Here is a 19,574-nt window from a genome sequence, read left to right as displayed (position 1 = left end):
GTGTCTTTTGGCAAACTTCAAGCGGGCTGTCAAGTGCCTTTTTCCTGAGGAGTGGCTTCCGTCTGGCCACTCTACCATAAAGGCCTGATTGGTGGAGTGCTGCAGAGACGGTTGTCCTTCTGGAAGGTTCTCCCATCTCCACAAAGGAACTCTTGAGCTCTGTCAGTGACCATCTGTTTCTTGGTCACCTCTTTGACCAAGGCCCTTTTCACCCGATTGCTCAGTTCGGCTGGGGGGCCAGCTCTAGGAAGAGTCTTGGTGGTTCCAAATAACTCCTAATTAACAATGATGGAGGCCACTATGTTCTTAGGGACCTTCAATGCTGCAGGAATGTTTTAGTACCCTTCCCCAGATCTGTGCCTCAACACAATCCGGTCTCGGACCTCTACGGACAATTCCTTTGACCTCATGGCTTGGTTTTTGCTGTGACATTCCCTGTCAACTGTAGGACCTTATATTAACAGGTATGTGCCTTTCCAAATCATGTCCAATCAATTGAATTTACCACAGGTGGACTCCAGTCAAGTTGTAGAAACATCTCAATGATGATCAATGGAAACAGGATGCACCTGAGCACAATTCTGAGTCTCATAGCAAAGGGTCTGAATACTTATGTAAATAAGTTACTTAAATGTGCAAATAAAAAAAATAAAAACAGTTTTCGCTTTGTCATTATGGGTTATCCAGGCTATATCACATTCGGCTGTGATTAGGAGTCCCATAGGGCAGCGCACAATTGGCCCAGCGGTGTCCGGGTTTGGCCGGGGTAGGCCATCATTGTAAATAAGAATTTGTTCTTAACTGGCTTGCCTAGTTAAATAAAGGTTAAATTTGACATTTAAAATTGTGCGTAGATTGATGAGTAACATTTTAGTTTAAATAACCAATTTTAGAATAAGGCTGTAACGTAACAAAATGTGGAAAAAGTGAAGGGGTCTGAATACTTTCCGAAATGCACTGTATTTGATGGAATGAAATACTTGTATTACTCCTTGATGACTACAGCCTGTGAGTAAGTTGTTTCGGCTCACTTAAACAGTGTAGAGTAAGTTTCATCAATCTGTAGGTGACTAGGACAGGACCTAGTGGAAGCGCAGCTGCTGATACACATACAGTACATTGTGCTCTGAGAGGGATGTCTTCAACTTGAAGTTTCCTGTACATGTTTCCTCTATGAAAATCCTTCACTTCTCTTGTAATATCCTGTCCTGTAGATGCACAAAATGTTCACTGTAAATCTCATGATAAAACACAGGGAGGGAAAAGGCTGTTTCAACAAGCTAGCAAAACACCCCTTTCCTGTTATCCCCTGAAGAAAATGATTGAAATACTTGAACCTAAGTTGGGCTTCAACAAGCATCCTGTTTGAACTTGAGAGTCCATGTGAAGACGTTACATCCCATCAACAAACTGAGAACCAGTGTCTGTTGCTCTATTGGCCTTACATGGGTCAGTCAGAGCAGCGACTCTAGAAATACTAGCACAGGGTCATGTTCGAGCACTTCTCCTGCAGCGATGTCCTGGGGTCCATCTCAACAACATCTCTGGACTTATGCAACCAACTAAAACCTTGTGCTTCTCCAACCACATCTCGAGACGCATTTCTGTTCAGCATCGGGATGGTAGCAGAAACGAGATACACAACATTAAAAACACCTGCAACATAATTTAGTTATATTAAACAAAGTTTCTCCAACAAAACCTCGCTGATATATAACATGTTCACCAACTACACAAAACATTAGGAACACCTGCTCTTTCCATGACATAAACTGACCAGGTGAATCCAGCTGAAAGCTATGATCCCTTTTATTTTATTTTTATTTCACCTTTATTTAACCAGGTAGGCTAGTTGAGAACAAGTTCTCATTTGCAACTGCGACCTGGCCAAGATAAAGCATAGCAGTGTGAACAGACAACACAGAGTTACACATGGAGTAAACAATTAACAAGTCAATAACACAGTAGAAAAAAAAGAGAGTCTATATACATTGTGTACAAAAGGCATGAGGAGGTAGGCGAATAATTACAATTTTGCAGATTAACACTGGAGTGATAAATGATCAGATGACCCTTATGACCCTTATTGATGTCACTTGTAAAATCCACTTCAATAAGTGTAAACGAAGAGGAGGAGACCAGTTAAAGAAGGATTTTTAAGCCTTGAAACAATTGAGACATGAATTGTACGTGTGTACCATTCAGGGGGTGAATAGGCAAGGCAAAAGATTTAAGTGCCTTTGAACAGGTAGTAGGTGTAGGAACACCAGTTTGAGTGTGTCAAAAACTGCAACTCTGCTAGGGTTTTCAATGCTCAAAAGTTTCCTGTGTGTATCATGAATGGTCCACCAACATAAAGACATCCAGACAACTTGACACAACTGTGGGAAGGATTGGACTCAACATCGGCCAGCATCCCTGTGGAACGCTTTTGACACCTTGTCCAAGTGGGTGCAATTCAATATTAGCAAGGTGCTCTTAATGTTTTGAACACTCTGTGTATATACAGTGCCTTCGGAAAGTATTCAGACCCCTTGACTCCACATTTTGTTACATTACAGTACCAGTCAAAAGTCTGGACACACCTACTCATTCAAGGGTTTTTCTTTATTGTTACTATTTTCTACATTGTAGAAAGTAGTGAAGACATCAAAACTGTGAAATAACACATATGGGATCATGTAGTAACCAAAAAAGTGTGAAACAAATATATTCTTTGAAGTAGCCACCCTTTGCTTTGATGACAGCTTTGCACACTCTTGGGATTTACCTGGAATGCTTTTCCAACAGTCTTGAAGAGGTTTCCACATATGCTGAGCACTTGTTGGCTGCTTTTCCTTCACTCTGCGGTCACGATGGGAACCACACATGCGGAGATCATCCGTTCACCTACTTTGCATCTCACAAGACATGGCGGTTGGAACCAAAAATAAAAAAATTGGATTCATCAGACCAAAGCACAGATTTCCACCCGTCTAATGTCCATTGCTCGTCTTTCTTGGCCCAAGCAAGTCTCTTCTTATTATTGGTGTCCTTCAGTAGTGGTTTCTTTGCAACAATTTGACCATGAAGGCCTGATTCACGCAGTCTCTTCTGAACAGTTGATATTGAGATGTGATTGTTACTTGAACTCTGTGAAGCATTTATTTGGGCTGCAATTTCTGAGTCTGGTAACTCTGATTAACTTATCCTCTGCAACAGAGGGTCTTCCTTTCCTGTGGCGGTCCTCGTGAGAGCCAGTTTCATCACAGTGCTTGATGGTTTTTGTGACTGAACTTGAAGAAACTTTCAAGTTCTTGAAATGTTCCATATTGACTGCGCTTCATGTCTTAAAGTAATGAAGGACTTTTAATTTCTCTTCACTTATTTGAGCTGTTCTTACCATAATATGGACTTGGTCTTTTACCAAATACGGCTATCTTCTGTATATTACTCCTACCTTGTCAAAACACAACTGACTGGCTAAAACACATTAAAAAGGAAAGAAATTCCACTATTTAACTTTTAACAAGGCACACCTACTGTGAGTTAATTGAAATGCATTCCAGGTGACTACCACATGAAACTTGTTGAGAGAATGCCAAGAGTGTGCAAAGCTGTCATCAAGGCAAAGTTTGGCTACTTTCAAGAGTCTCAAATATAAAATATATTTTGATTTGTTTAACACTTTTTTGGTTACTACATGATTCCATGTGTTATTTCATGGTTTTGATGTCTTCACTATTATTCTACAATGTAGAAAATAGATAATGAGAAGAAAAACCCTGGAATGAGTAGCTGTGTCCAACATTTAGACAGGTACTGTCTATATATATATATATATATATATATATATATATATATATATATATAGAGAGAGAGAGAGAGAGAGAGAGAGAGAGAGAGAGAGAGAGAGAGAGAGAGAGAGAGAGAGAATATGGATTCATTGGACTTATGGAAGTGTTGGCGTTTTGAGACTACATTACCATATGTGTTAAATTTCCATAATGATTTGGGGTTTACAGAGACAGAGGAATTTATGTGCAAAGAGGGGTTCACTCTGTCACCAGCAGAGGGCAATCACTGACAAGCAGTTGTCACAGGGAGCTGCACAAACTACACTGTTCTGTAATTAATACCTATGTATGAAGATTCTATTTACATGTATTTATAACTAAATCCACACATAAAAACATACATAAAAGTACCCCAAAAATATAGAAGTAACTCCAACACATCCTGTGGTTACGCATTGTACAAACCTATGGAATGCACTTATCAAGGTACATACCAAATCAAATCAAATCACATTTTATTTGTCACATACACATGGTTAGCAGATGTTAATGCGAGTGTAGCAAAATGCTTGTGCTTCTAGTTCCGACAATGCAGTATTAACCAACAAGTAATCTAACTAACAATTCCAAAACTACTGTCTTATACACACAAGTGTAGGGGGATAAAGAATATGTACATAAAGATATATGAATGAGTGATGGTACAGAGCGGCATAGGCAAGATACAGTAGATGGTATCGAGTACAGTATATACATATGAGATGAGTATGTAAACAAAGTGGCATAGTTAAAGTGGCTAGTGATACATGTATTACATAAAGATGCAGTAGATGATATAGAGTACAGTATATACGTATACATATGAGATGAATAATGTAGGGTATGTAAACATTATATTAGGTAGCATTGTTTAAAGTGGCCAGTGATATATTTTACATCATTTCCCATCGATTCCCATTATTAAAGTGGCTGGAGTTGAGTCAGTGTGTTGGCAGCAGCCACTCAATGTTAGTGGTGGCTGTTTAACAGTCTGATGGCCTTGAGATAGAAGCTGTTTTTCAGTCTCTCAGTCCCAGCTTTGATGCACCTGTACTGACCTCGCCTTCTGGATGATAGCGGGGTGAACAGGCAGTGGCTCGGGTGGTTGTTGTCAGAGGGATATCAGCTGATGAGTTGGATTCAGTTTAAAAATTCTTAATTTAATGTAATGAATATTATTTTTGCTGTTCTGTTCTGGGAGGACTTGTACATCATATAGGCCTACTGTAAAGCAATTATTTGACTTGTAATATAAATTCAGCACTTTAGAACTGTAAATGGCTCTCGATAAGTACCTTTGCTGAAGGCATCAGTGTCTTGTGCACAAGTTGCCAAACATACTCCATGGTGAACAGTATCTCATTCTCTGGTAGATGGTGCCCTCTTGAGGGGACTACATGACAGTTGTTAGGGATGGATTTCACCTCTGTATCCATCCACAAGGGAGCAGTGGTTATCAATTATCTCAGCAAAAATATCCTTACACCAAAGCCTGAGGAAATAAGCAATTTCTTGCTTACAGTCACTCAATTCACCTGACCTGTATCAATGTATGGTCAATGAGATTCAGATGCCATACAGATCTCTATTTGTTTCCACACTTTGCATACTTTGAACAGAAAAAAGCACCACGAGGACAAATATAGGGCAGCAGGGATGATGCAATAAATATATATTTTTTAAGGTTAGGGAAATGTGCCACTTTTAAAGATGTCAATATAAATGAATGTAATGTGGCTGTTTGTAATTTTGTCTTGCCTTTTAATAATTATTTGTATTTATTTTTGATTGAACCTTTATTTAACTAGACAAGTTACATGTGTTGTTGTTTTGTACCATCGAGGACCGCTTTGGAAACAAGACGTGTTTTAATTCATATTTGGAAGTGATATCCACTGGGTCCACATTGTATATTTTGTTGTATATGTCTGTTACCCAAATAAATTAAATTAACTTCAACCTTAATCTCTATCAGGGTTATTTGATGCTAGCCGATTCCAACTGTCTCTTGTGAAAACACTTATCAGTCACCAAATATAAAAACAACAAATGAGTTCAAAGATATACATATTTGTAAACCTAGTAGGCCAATGTACATGTGTTATTAGTAGGCCTGGGACTAGGCATATGTTTGACAATTGTAATTCGATTTGTGTTGATTTGTTTTATGGTAGATATTGCAATTAATTTGAGATGTATTACGGAATCTCTCCTGCAAAAGAGGGATGGATAACAACCAAGATCATGCCAAATATAATGGCACGCACCGGAGCAAGACCACATTGTCGTTGAGCGGGTGTCATAGGTGACACTTCAGGTTCCTTTAAACCGGAATTAGCTGCGAAGTGCGACCTTGAAGTGTTGAAGTGCGAATTAGAAGGAATGTGAATAGTTGGCCTTGTTGCGGGAGAAAATATCATCATACTTAGCTGTACCTCCTTTGTAAGTGAATAGCTTTAACAAGTACGATCGGCTTCTGAAGGCGTGAAACGTGGCTGCGGACATGGGATGCGTTGCGTGGGAGACGTTGCGTTCGCAAAGACATTCAACGAAAGGAGAGAGGAGTGTGACCATGCACGCTCTGACAGCACTGTAAATGTTTAATGCTATATTTTATTATTCTCTGACACATAACAAAATGAAAATAACACAATCAAGAAGCTGACATCCACAATTACACGTTATATCATTAGTAGCCTACAATTCTAGCGTATTATATAGCACAGTAATAGCCCTGTATTAAAATTGGGCTCAGGCTATCACATTTTACTTTCTAAGGACTAATGTTTGCAGCTTCAGAGTAGGCTTAAATAAATACAAATGTTGAAATGTGAACATGTATTTCAAGCACACTTCAATTATACATAGGCCTAAGAGATAGATGTAAGGCCCAACGTCATCAGGAGCATATTCATTTAAGCATATTGTTTGTTGGTGAAGTTGCAGTTCAATTTCGCAATTATATTTTGATGCATGCCGATAATATTTCAGAGTTGAAGTGCAGGGTTTGCTCTATTTGGGGTGATAGGTTAAAAAAAATGTGCTAGGGACAGTGGGTTTGGCAGCATTATTGACTCTTCTTTTGAATGCAAATCATCAGGGTTTGAAGACTCATCTGACGTCAGGAAGGAAGACCATAATATATCTTTAGCACCACCACCTTGTCAACAGCGCCACATTATGTGAGACAGTATCAAGTCAGGAACTAGTTCTCATTTCATTTTGGGGAGCACCATTGGACTATACACATCAGAACCATAGCAAGAGGATTGTTTTTTAGATTTACAGAAGGAGTCGCCCGGAAACTATGTCGACTTGAATGTCACTTTTGTAACATTTTTTTTTTCAAATCATGTATGTGGGATACCTCTTGGATAAAGAAGGCAGCATGTATCACCAAGGACCTGTAAGACGATCGGGAATCAACATCCCACCACAGAACTTTGTTTCCACGCCACAATATTCCGACTTTACTGGATACCATCATGTGCCAAACATGGATACTCATACACAGTCTTCGGGGGCTTGGGGAGCTCCTTATGTCGCACCGAGGGAGGACTGGGGCGCCTATAGTCTGGGGCCTCCTAACACTATTCCTACGCCCATGAACAACTCCTCGCCGGGACAAGTTTCCTATTGCTCACCTGAATACAATCCCATGCACGCGCCAGGGTCAGCAGTATTGCAACCACCTACAGATAATATTTCTGTTGCTCAACTTTCCCCGGATAGAGAAAGGCGCAATTCTTCTTACCAGTGGATGAACAAAACGGTACAATCGTCATCTACGGGTGAGAAAGGTCACAAGCAACTATATTGTGTCACGACACGCATGCCACTGTTAAAATTATTCGTGCAATGAGCACAGCCTCAACTCATGTCAAACTACATCTTCATATTTACCTAAGAAGAGCCGGACATTTTATGTTTTCTCTTGCATGGAAATGCATAATTGTGCCGGCTCATAAACTTGTGCAACAGGTAGTATTTAGAGAACGGATACAATATAAACATTAATTGCATAATTTAAGTGATACATCTCACTATAAAAACGAATAACCTCACGCATAACACGTAATGTGTACATTTGGGTACATTTTAGGTCATATTCGTAACGAATTGCTAACAATAGCTAATTCTCCTTTAATTTGTAACTGTTCGTGGTCTCAGAACGAATAATTTAATCACATTTTAAATTAGATGTCACCATAATTACACAGTTGCATGTGAAATGTATGGAAATTGATAATTCAGTTTGGTGTTAGGCTTATTTTGAAACATGTAAGATACAACTTCAAGGCACTAAATTGGAAATTGCACCAGACTCAAAACAGAAGAGAAAATAGGAAAAGTATAGGCACTCGATCGAACGTATCAAATTAATTATGGACAATGCAACTGTAAGCCTCCCATCGCGATAATGGTCTGATAAAGTATGATATTAATTACAACATCTTAGTTATTTTCTGATACAGGCCTATAGCCTTGTGGAGGAAACGATGAACGTGTCAAGAAAGGGCGCCAGGTGCTTCTTGTAATGCTAATTTCTCTACTCCCGTCGACTAGATGCGAGGTCTACTTTTCTTGCTACATTGTCTATGGTTTTGAGGGTTATCCGTCAAATTCAGGCGGCGACCCCTTTCAACACCTCGTTTTACTTTGATATGCACCAAAGTGTCTTCCTCGTCTCCCATTCTTCGAGAGTTATATTGCCGGAAAGGGTGGCGTTTTTCACAGCAAATAAATGTGTTTGACAAATAAATACAAAGCTTTATAACTGGGCAATAAACCACAACATTTCTTAATGTGTAAAAAAAAATAGAATTGTAGACTATATTTATCAATTAAGTCATAATAACGTATGAGCCTCAATTAACTCGTAAATTTTGTTTTATAGCCTATTAACTTGTCAAATCACCCCCACCCACATTTAAATATTCAGAAAATACCATCTTATAGCCTAAGTGTATTTTTCTTGTTAGGCAAGCCCATCAAATGTGTTATTAAGTGTTTAATTCTAGGAGGCTATCTCTGGCCCTGTAAAACTTAGCAAGCATGTCCTAGGCTATAACTATGAATATCAAAATGTTTCAATGTTGTTCTAAACGACTAATATTATTTTCTACCTGCAAAGGTGCTGACGTGTTTATGGTTTATCAACAAGAGCGACCTGATCCAAGCCAGAGAGATGTCTGCCTTGTAACTCCTTTATGTGTCGTGTGTTGCCTCTTAACACATCAATGGAGTTTAGGTAAAATCTCTGAGACTCTTTGTTCTGCAGTTTGTTCAAAAAGTGACATCAAAAGAAGATCAGTGGCTCGATTAGCATAGCTACCAACAAAGCAACACAATCTAGATTAACACGATAGCCACCACTTCAGTTGAAAGCGCCTAAAGACGTGTCATACACATTTAGAGAGTTATTAGATAAACGAAGTATCAAGTTTAATAGGCGTTTTGATAAGTAGCCTGTTGATTATCCTACCTCTCTAGTATTACTTGCTATAAATAGTAAAAAATGACAAGGTGAATTTAAAACAATAATTAACTTTAGAGTTGAAATAGGCTATTGCCCCTGTATTCATCAATAATTTGAATGCCATGAAATTGCATCGTTGCTTTGCATCATTTTCGTTGTTCAGTGTGACGTCTATTTTAAAAGTAGGCACACGAAGCATAGCCTGTTGAATTCTCTGAATTTCTCACAATTTCAGGCAAAACAAGAACGAAGGAGAAATACAGAGTGGTTTACACCGATCACCAGAGACTGGAGCTGGAGAAGGAGTTCCATTTTAATCGTTACATCACTATCCGAAGAAAGTCCGAACTTGCGGGGAATCTTGGCCTTTCAGAACGACAGGTAAACCAATTAATTGATAGAGCATTATGGCCCTAGACTTGACAAATCAAATGATAAATCAAATATAAAACGAATAACAATTTTGACAAGTTTTTCCTTTTACATTTACAGGTGAAGATCTGGTTTCAAAATCGCAGAGCCAAGGAGAGGAAATTAATCAAAAAGAAATTGGGGTCTGATGGCAGTGGAGGATCAGTGCACAGTGACCCGGGTTCAGTGAGTCCTCTGCCCGTACCAGGCTCACTCAGTCCGTCGGATATTCACGGCTCTCTCTACCCACCCCCCGGAATGAACAACTTGCCATCTATTAGGAACATACAGCAAGTTACTGTCACTCAGTAGAATCGAATTTAGACCATCCAACACAACTGAGCACTCCAACACGCTGAAAGGACCGTTCCTCAAGACTTGGATTCCAATGGATTATTCAAACGTCCTGAAGAACATGTTGTGGATTAGGAGATTTCGAGAAACAAGATGATTTATAACTGCAACAAAATGCTGGAGGCTCTTGAAATATTGTTTTTATAGAATAGTTCTAATAATAATTCCAAAAAACCCATACAAAAATCAACATATGGTTCAGACATGTAATGCTTAAATTGTTTGTTTGTGTCTGAGTTATTGAGATATAAATATACTTTTCTGTAGACTATGTAATGAAGTGTATAAGTGTTTGTAAATAAAATAAAAAATCAGGTACATTTTATTTGAAATTGATCTGGAATGAAAAGGGATATCATTCATTTGGAGCTTTTATAATGGCTTGACAAACTATGAATTTTCTGCTCCAATTTGATTGCAAAGCACACTTTCATAACGTTTTTCTACAGGGACAAGTAAATCAGGTTTTAAGTGAGATACGGATGGAACGTTTGTTTGATGTTCAAAATGTAAATAAAATGTGTTTTAACGTTACCTTTTTCTACTTATTTCATTGACTGGAAAAGGATAGCTCACTTTTGCAAAAATAACCAGACTGAGTGTGCATACTGTTTTCAAACAGACTTCATTGTTTATAGTTTTACCTACTCTTATTATTTGATACCTATAACCGCAAACAAAATTAGATCAGTTTATCAACCTTCTATGTCGTTTCCAAACTATTAGGATGGGATTCTGTCAGCCCAGCATGTGCCAAAGGCAACATTTGATTGTTGATGTGTAACATTAAATCGGAAGATATTGTCCAATAAATTGCACCAGAAAAAGTGCAATTGGCCCAAGCAATTTAATTTAGCCAAAGCAATATATATGCAACTTAGACAGTTACTTTTTGTAAAGGACTCTAGTGTCAAGTTTTAGATTTTTGTAGACTAGACCTACTATGCTCGTCCAAGTACAGCAACTGACAACTGTCAAACTGTCTTCTCAATTCATGTTGACCTTTGAGCCATTATGATGTAATATAGACTCTACCCACTGGGCACAGACGTCAGTTCTAGGTCTATTCCACGTTGGTTCAACATCATTTTATTGAAATGACAGGGAAACAACGTTGATTCAACCAGTGTGTTCTGGGTGTCTGGTATATGGGCTGGGCTGGGATGCATAGTGTAGTATGGATAGATTACAATCATGAACCTGTAAAAAGGTTACCCAAGACTGTCATTAAACATTAACATCCTCATAACATAGCCGAGGCCTATTCCAAAAACTTGCAAGAGATCTGTATAGAAGTGCTGCACAACCTCAACAAACCTGTTGGACAGAGGTCAATTTACTTGTCCACAAAGACAAAACCAGTATTTTACCGGATACTGTCTAGGCATTATGGTTTTTCTTCAGAAAACACAACACCTTTATAAATTGGTAAGAAGGTGTTGGAGACACTTTAGCCTAGGCCAAAATGCAAAATGAGAATTTGTATAAACTAATTGTGGACTATTGTTGTATGGCACTTGGATGATGACTTGTATGCCCTAATTCTTCATAGAATATGGGCAAATTAACCCTCAATAAGATGATAAATATGTAGGTTACATGGGTAATAATAGGTTTCCATGAAATGCTATAAACAAGTGAGTGTGTAGCCTACAGTTATAGTTGTGCAATTATTAGCTAGTTTGGGAAGCCTATTTGACCGTATTCTTCCAAATAATAATCTTATGTGTTATGACATGATATCCCTCACTTTTGCACACAGATTTACAGAACTCCAACTGAGTGCTTCCGAGGATGTTTGTGGTCGTGTGATGCTTCGTTCAAACAACGAGGAACTGGGATTTCGGAAATCTCCGACTTCAATGCGTTCATGACTACTGGGAACTCGGAAAAAAAATGAGCTTCGACTGGGAAAAAGTGTTTTAAACCGTCATCCAACTCTGAATTCCAAGTCGGAAAGTCGGAGCTCTATAAAGATTCCCGAGTTTCCGAATTGGAATTCAGAGTTGGATGACCGTTCATGGTTTGAGCTAGTCCCTCCCACCCCCCGAGCTCCTAGTTGTCTTGAAGGCACCTTGCGTATCTTGTTGACGTCATGCTGGCAGTTAAGAAGACGTCATGAGCGTCTTACTACCCAACATGGCGGACTTTGATACAATCTATGAGTTGGACGAGGAAGATGAACGTGTAGTGAGTGAAGAACACCTTGTTAGATATTGCTCAGAACCTGTGATTATGCGAGGGGCTGGGCACATCACCGTGTAAGCAATTCAAAGCTACTGTTAACGCTGCCATTATAATCCGCTGCTAGCTAACGCTAGCCTGCTAACAACAATGCCTGCTGTGAAATACAACTTACTAGCTAACTTACTAGCTAGGCCGTGGCAATAACAGTCAGTTAGCTGTCTGGTCCTATCGTAGGACGTAACGTTAACTGTTACATTTGCCTTAATTGACGAGGCTAGGGTTATCTATTGCGTACCTGCTATTCCGGCTTTATAGTTTACTAGCTAGTTCGCTACCTAACGTTACGTACACTGGGTTTCTGCAAATTAGCCTGAAATGAGAAAGCATCTGCTTTAACAAAAATGACAAGCCAGCAAACCCAAATTAATTGCACAACATTCAATAAGTAGCTATAGCTAACCACTGTAGTGAATACTTTGCCAGCAGCTGGCTTATTCAAATGGTGGTGAATCAAGCATATTATTTCCAACAAGCTTGCTAGCTACCATCCATAGCCTAACATTCTGTTTACTGTTTTATAGTTCCCTGCTTACCAGCAATGGACACAACACCTATTACCTTGCCAAATGATGACATAATAGTTACGTATACTTCCTCTAGTGTCCACAACTGCATTATGCATATGATGTATCCTTGTCATCCTATAGAATTGTCTCGACAGGGGAAGCTATTCACATAATAGAAACAAATTACAGGTCATTCAGGACATTAATTTGTTTATTTCTGCTGTCTGTAGACTATGTAAAGTTTTTGGCACAAGGTCTACATTTTATAGGTATTTATTTGTTTGAGAGTACAAAGTGTCTAATTCCATCCCCATAAAAAAAGCATTGCTAGGTTTCCTTTGTGACAGCCCACGGCCATAGTCATAGTACTTTATACATGTTCAATGGAAAGTTTTTCATTTCTTTACCATTTTGTATCTCTTTTTGACAGGTTTGGATTGAGCAACAAATTTGACACTGAGTTTCCCTCAGTTCTCACGGGAAAGGTACAGTAGCCAAATTCATTAGTGTCTTCGTCTTGTGCTAGGCTTTCCAACTTATTTAAACTGGGCTGTGAATCAAGAATTTTAAGCTATTATGGTGGCTCTATTGTTCTATTTCCCCTTTGACAAATCAGACCATTCCTGAATTACCTCTTTCAAGTCTCTTGAGTGGCTTCTATCTGATGCTGATGCATTTCAAGCAACACACCACTGTGCGTCCAAAGCTGAAGTGAAACTCTGTCAATGAGTAAGCTGTCTTTGGAGCCCAGTTGGTCGGGGGCCCAGTGTTCGGGAGGACACAGCTCCAGGTGATAAAATAATGAAATAAAGACTGTGCCATACACAAGAAAGGGCAGCTTCCTGGGTCGGACACTGCAACACAAAAAGGCTGAAGGGGTAAGAGCAGGCTGAGGGAAGTGCAGGGCAATAAAATGTCCCTCCAGTATTGTGATGTGATGGAAGAGGTCACAATTATGATGATTGAAGGGTGCAGATCAGTAGGCCCTTATTCTAAGGCCTTTCGCTCTTTGCAAAGAGACCTTTGCATCCTGTCATAAAATATTACGACCCTGGTTTTATGGCGTACAGACCCAGAGAGGAATGAGCATCCATTCATGTTGTTTGGACGGCTGCTGCCACAGGCACTAAGCTTATCTCACCCTTTAGTTCCTCTCTGCCGTGAATAGACAAGAGCTTGGTTAGCAAGTTACAGCCGTACTAGTGAGAGATCTCATCTGATCTCTGGAAAGCATCTCCAAATATCTAGGCTACCTGTTTGTTTTCTAAGGCTCTTTGATTCTACAGACCACAGTACAGGTTTTTCTTGAAACAATTGGTGCCATTTTTCACTTCAGTCACTACATTAGACTAGAGCAAAGGAATGGTTGCCATTCTCCAACGTTCCCTTTGGGTTTCTTTTTGCTTACTGCTTCAGATGGAAACTATTTTAAGCACAAAATAATTGAAAATTAAGAATTTGATTTGTCTCCGAGAATTACCAATAATAAAATTAAAAGCTATATACATTACAACCACATTCTTTCCTCTGTCTGACTCTTCCTGGCCATTTCATCCTCCCTTCTTCTCCCCCTTCTTTTCCAGGTGGCTCCAGAGGAGTTTAAAACCAGCATCAGCAGAGTGAACACTTGCTTGAAGAAGACGTTGCCTGTCAATGGGAAGTGGCTTCTTTGCGGCTGCCTGTGCTGTTGCTGTACGGTGGGCTTCAGTCTGTGGCCCGTTATATGCCTCAACAAGAGAGTAAGTCTCAGTCTGCCCTCGCGTGATGTCTGCTGCACAGTCCTACTCTCTCTACATCAGCACATCCACTTATTACTCATGGACTAGTTTAGCAATCAGCCGTATTGGTCTTAAGCAGGCAACCTGTGTGGAATTAGGGTTTGTGTGTAGAAATGACACATCGCACCGCTGAAGAGTACATCACTGAAAGGTGGTGCCCCAACCCAGTGTTATTGACAACAAAGTGGAAATTACGAGCTGGTAGAAGTTCAGTCTATGAACAGCTCTTTGTCATAATACTGAGGTTGTTGTCAATTGTAAAAGAGTGTGAAGTTGAGGTTAATACTAGAAGATATTGCATGTGCTCCTTTCCCAACAGGCGAGAAGATCTATTCAGAAGTTGTTAGAATGGGAAAACAACCAGTTATATCACAAGGTAAGAACAAATTGCATATTAGCACCTGTCTGAAAGACCAAGTTATGTCAGTTGTGAAGGGTTGAGTGATGTTAAAGTAGCAGGTTTCTGATGGATAATGGTCTTTAACTCATTATGTCAACTTTAACCCTTAAAACGAATTTCCCTCAAAGCTATTTTCATCTGACATAGTGGACAGAGGCTGACCAGACCTAAAGGTCAGCAGTTAAAGGCATGTTAATTTAGTTTTGTCACGGAACAATGAGTGACAGCTAGTAACTGAGCAGAAGAATGAAGGAAGCTCTTCAGGGTGTCTGGCCACTACCTGACCCCAGCCAGACATGGTTTGAAGCGATCCTAAATTCCCCTCACACTCAGATTTGCTAACCAGACGGGATGTGGGTGTGTGCGCACAGTGTTGTCTGTCCTCACTTTCACCTCTTCTCTTTAGCTGGGCCTGCACTGGAAGCTCAGCAAAAGGAAATGTGAAAGCAGCAATATGATGGAATACGTGAGTGTAACACATTTATGCTCCCTTAAAACAGAATATGATTGTTGCCAAATTATTAACTATTACAAACTCAAATCGCTACAGAGTCAATATATATGGGCATGATTGTATTATAGAAGAGTGCCCACTGGAAATATTCAATGCTGAAAGAAGTGTTAAATGAAATTAACTTTCCCCTCCACAGGTAATTCTTATAGAATTCTTACCCAAATATCCTATATTTCGACCAGACTGAGCTGAGGAGGCTGTTGGGAGACCTGCAGTGTGGCCCTTGACTCCTATCCTTAGTGCCTTGTATAAATGTTGGAATGAGGGTCTGCACCTGTGTCTCGGTGTCCCTTACATCTCCCGGTACCTTGTACATTAGAAATTGCAACACTGTCACTTTGCTTTAGAGCAGATTTTGCACATTTCCTGATGAAGTAGAACAATGCTCTCTTTGTTGCACACTAATACTTTGCTTTTGTTACATATGACAACAAGTGATTGAAAAAATAACACTGTTGAAAAGTGCATTTAGCCCAAAGAGCCATCATCAATTGAGTCCATGTATCATATCATTATTGCTTTGGAAAAACATGTGACACCTCCTAGAGCAGGGGTGTCAAACCTACGACCTGTGGGCCGGAGCATTTTCAATCCGTTGGTGGTTTGAGTCAAACAAAAAATTGTTGTAATTATAATTTTTGGACATTTGAAATGAGGAAAAACAAATGGAAACTGTAGTAAAGATAATAGACCTACATTTATAGTCTCTTCACTCTGTCCAGCTTTCTAGCAGTTATCGAAACGAAAGCTAGACAGTCCGGGAGCATTGAAACAATTTTCTGCCGATTTTGATGGCGAGGAAATATAATACATTTTAAGTGCAACCCTCCCAATCTCGGTGAAGCCCGAATGTGGCCCGCGGGGCAAAATGAATTTGACATCACTTATCCTAGAGCATCCTTGCCTTATGTAAAACAAACCATTTTATTTATAAGACAGGAGGAGACAAACATTTTGTAGCTCAGTAAGTTCAAATGGTGGTTATTTGGGTTATTTTCCTCAAATCAATTTGTCTCTGTGACAAAAAGTAGATGGGATGCTTGAATTTGCCAAACATACGGTGTAAGTTCGCATCATGGAAATGACCCTTTTTACAGGGAACTTAAAAAATAAAAAAAAATCTGTAAATATGTTAGTATAAACTGTAGGCCTACAGTGGTATGCTGTTTACATTGTTATTTAGATCTTTGATTTGTTTTGCCAAGATAATGCTATACCATAGTTTTGTTTATGAAAGATGTCTCTTTCCAGTTTATATGGACCTGTTTACTTAGTAAGCCATATCATTTTACAATGACACTAGTGATGCATGTTATTTGTGACTTTGCCAACTAAAAAAAAGTGTCATCCATTTCAATGTGAGATGGCTACTTGTCTTTATGATGTACTGTTGGAAACAGACTCCATCTTGGCACCTCCATGCCTCTTGTTTTTTTGCCAAACCTTTTATTGCAGCTTTGTCTTTGTTCCTTTTATAGTTTTTATTTTCCTATACTGTGTTTTGTCTTTCTGTTAGTTGTTAAAAACCACGTGCAACCTACAGTACATTACATATTGAGATAAACGTTTCCTTTGTTATTCATTTTGTCCAGAGTTGTCTCATTCACTTGTAGCTGAGAGTTTTGCTGCATTATAGTGCCTCTGGAATGGTAGATGAACCGCAGTCAGAGAAGTGTGGTTGTGAAGACTGACATCTGCTCACTTGTATTGTGGAGAGCCCTGGCCCTCTTCCCACTATTGGCCCTGTTACAGAGTACTTGTAAATGTTTTTCATGACAACTCAATCCCTATGGAAAGTTAAAATATATTGTTGATTTTGAATCTTCGAGTCTTCAAGTTTGTCCAACTGAAAACCACAAGCTGACATTAACTGTTGACATGCTTACCTTACTGCCATATGGTGAATTACTCTGCATCATCTAAGTTATACAGATCATCTTAATTTGCATGTGGTTTGTACTTTGGCCAGAGCCTGCCCCTGATACCTGGCTATTTGACATGTTTAACAAGGTGTTGAATCGTTAACTTAACAAGATGGCCTGTAATTACTTGACACATTTGTAAAACTCTGGAATACAATTACCATAAATAGCTAGCACTTTCACAACATGGAAATGTGGCCCCTAAGTTTGGGGCCAAAAATCAAATAGGTTGCTATATCACAACCCCCATACATACACTGGAGTAGAGGGTTGTTTTATAGACCCCTTTGTTCTTGGATTTATTGTCCCATTGGAGTTGGGATGTGGAAAGGTCTAAAGCAGGGGTACTCAACTCTTTCCCAACGAGGTCCGGAGCCTGCTGGTTCTCTGTTCTACTTGATAATTAATTGCACACACCTGGTGTCTCAGGTCTAAATCAGTCCCTGGTTAGAGGGGAACAATAAAAACATACTGTGGAACTGGCTTCCAGGTCCAGAGTTGAGTTTGAGGGATCTTGAGGATCAAGGGAAGTTGCCTTTCTTCACTTCACCAACTGTATCAAGCACCAATCTAATGGAGTACCACACTTTGGGTTGTGTGACCTCTAGTGCCCTTTCCAAAAGCCTAACATTACCATCAGAGATCATATAGAACCAATTGGGGGGGATTTTGTCCAGACAGTTTGTGACAATTCAGGGATATGGAGATGGGTGGCTGGTTCTCTTCCTCCGTCCTCCAGAGGGCAGATTGACACACTATGAGAGGAGATGAGGTATGAGTGTGTAGCAGTGCACCACAGGTCTAACCCTTTTGTATTCATGTCACGTCTTGGCTAAATTGTCTCATTGAATCAAATCTGACCCTTAAAGCTACATTTCCAAATGTCCTGATCGCGGTATGAGAAGAAGAAACCAGGACCAATATTCCCCCGCAAACATGATTTAAATGCTTTGAAAGTATCACATATGGAGTGTTGAAGTTAATTGAGTGTACTTGCAATCACATCATTATGTAACAAATGCATCACATTACTTCTGGGAAATCTTCCCATTCTAAATCCTCTAACACGGCAGAATAATGTGTTTAAATCATTTTTACTATTATGATAACACACTAGTAACACACTAGTAGGAGTAGCAACACCAACGAACAAATGGTAATTCAGGATGTTCTTAAATGGAGACCACAGATGCTCAAATACCAGGTCATTAACCCTTTAAAAATAATTTACTAAAGTGATATGATTAATAATTTAGCTCAATGTAATTTCCCTTCGTTTAAATTGACTAACACCCAAGTGACACTGGATTTCGATTCCTCAAATGTATGACATACTAAAAGGGTGTGAGTAGCTAATAACTGTCTATATAGACCCCTCCCCCGACTACAGTTAGCTACTGGAGGGAGTGCTCAAGGTCCTTGTATATTTGTAATGAGTGACTTTCAAGGCGGTAACACCAATGACTTAAAAAGACAGACATACTAATAATTAAAACTATATATTAATAGCCTTGTGTTTTTATTGATCTACACAATATTAAATACTTGCATTATGTTTTATCATTGAAAAACAGTTCAATATAATCAAACTTATATAAATAACTAGAACTTTTGTCATTTTAAAGTGTTCTTCATGGTTGAAAAGACAAAGGGCGCAATAGCCCGAGATGTACTCTTAAGGAGCCTACCGTTGCTCCTCAAGGACATTATAGGTTATTTTCAGAGGTAGATTGGCTTTGGCAGCCAAAACTAAATCTGAACGTGACTCGATTACACACAGGTGTTCCGAGCATGCTAGATAGCTAATTAGCACATGGTCCCTCTGTATTCCGTCCGTCTTCCGTAAACAAGCACTGTAACATGGAGATGGCAGTGTGTGAACACTAACCCCATCAAGGTGTGTACTATCGCTGATATTAAATGGTTCTTACGCGTTCAAAACCTGTACTGCAAGCGATGCGTGTTAATGTTCAGAATGAGTGTCAGGGCTTTTTATAACAACTCCCCCTACAGAACGCACCTTCGTCCAATGACTCTTATGTGTAATGTAACGGAACTGAGTCACGATAAAGGGCTAAGGACGCAAATGACACCGCAATTCAATAACAACCTTTTTGAATGATTGATAGCTAAGGGAGAACTGTTTCT

The 19,574-nt window shown here is 39.3% G+C and overlaps 2 protein-coding genes across 3 annotated transcripts; both read left to right on the top strand.

The window, feature by feature from the left end:
* Positions 1-6,965: 6,965 nt before the first annotated feature.
* Positions 6,966-10,593, top strand: LOC112257089 (homeobox protein CDX-1-like). 2 transcript variants are annotated; one of them, XM_024430661.2, is made up of 3 exons: positions 6,966-7,615; positions 9,530-9,675; positions 9,787-10,593. In XM_024430661.2, exons 1-3 carry the CDS (start codon positions 7,168-7,170, stop codon positions 10,015-10,017), a joined length of 825 nt encoding a protein of 274 aa, XP_024286429.1. In that variant the 5' UTR covers positions 6,966-7,167; the 3' UTR covers positions 10,018-10,593. The 2 variants fall into 2 exon arrangements, with proteins under 2 accessions (XP_024286429.1, XP_024286430.1); XM_024430662.2 differs by having other exon boundaries at positions 6,968-7,606.
* A 1,559-nt stretch (positions 10,594-12,152) lies between these two features.
* LOC112256199 (cysteine-rich hydrophobic domain-containing protein 1) lies at positions 12,153-17,325 on the top strand. Its single transcript, XM_024429270.2, has 6 exons — positions 12,153-12,320; positions 13,243-13,297; positions 14,396-14,551; positions 14,910-14,966; positions 15,397-15,456; positions 15,641-17,325. Exons 1-6 carry the CDS (start codon positions 12,178-12,180, stop codon positions 15,689-15,691), a joined length of 522 nt encoding a protein of 173 aa, XP_024285038.1. The 5' UTR covers positions 12,153-12,177; the 3' UTR covers positions 15,692-17,325.
* Positions 17,326-19,574: the final 2,249 nt, after the last annotated feature.

The sequence above is a fragment of the Oncorhynchus tshawytscha genome, linkage group LG08, assembly GCF_018296145.1.
Source record: "Oncorhynchus tshawytscha isolate Ot180627B linkage group LG08, Otsh_v2.0, whole genome shotgun sequence".
In the NCBI taxonomy this organism is placed as follows: Eukaryota; Metazoa; Chordata; class Actinopteri; order Salmoniformes; family Salmonidae; genus Oncorhynchus; species Oncorhynchus tshawytscha.
The sequence above is the reverse complement of the archived record's forward strand: the minus strand, read 5'-3'. Positions and strand labels throughout refer to the sequence as shown.

Coding starts and splice junctions, on each gene's coding strand:
- LOC112256199 (XM_024429270.2), top strand. CDS start 12,178: ATGAGCGTCTTACTACCCAACATGGCGGACTTTGATACAATCTATGAG. Junction 13,298..14,395: donor CCTCAGTTCTCACGGGAAAG/GTACAGTAGCCA, acceptor CTTCTTTTCCAG/GTGGCTCCAGAGGAGTTTAA. Junction 14,967..15,396: donor ACAACCAGTTATATCACAAG/GTAAGAACAAAT, acceptor TCTTCTCTTTAG/CTGGGCCTGCACTGGAAGCT.
- LOC112257089 (XM_024430661.2), top strand. CDS start 7,168: ATGTATGTGGGATACCTCTTGGATAAAGAAGGCAGCATGTATCACCAA. Junction 7,616..9,529: donor GTCATCTACGGGTGAGAAAG/GTCACAAGCAAC, acceptor TCACAATTTCAG/GCAAAACAAGAACGAAGGAG. Junction 9,676..9,786: donor TTGGCCTTTCAGAACGACAG/GTAAACCAATTA, acceptor TTACATTTACAG/GTGAAGATCTGGTTTCAAAA.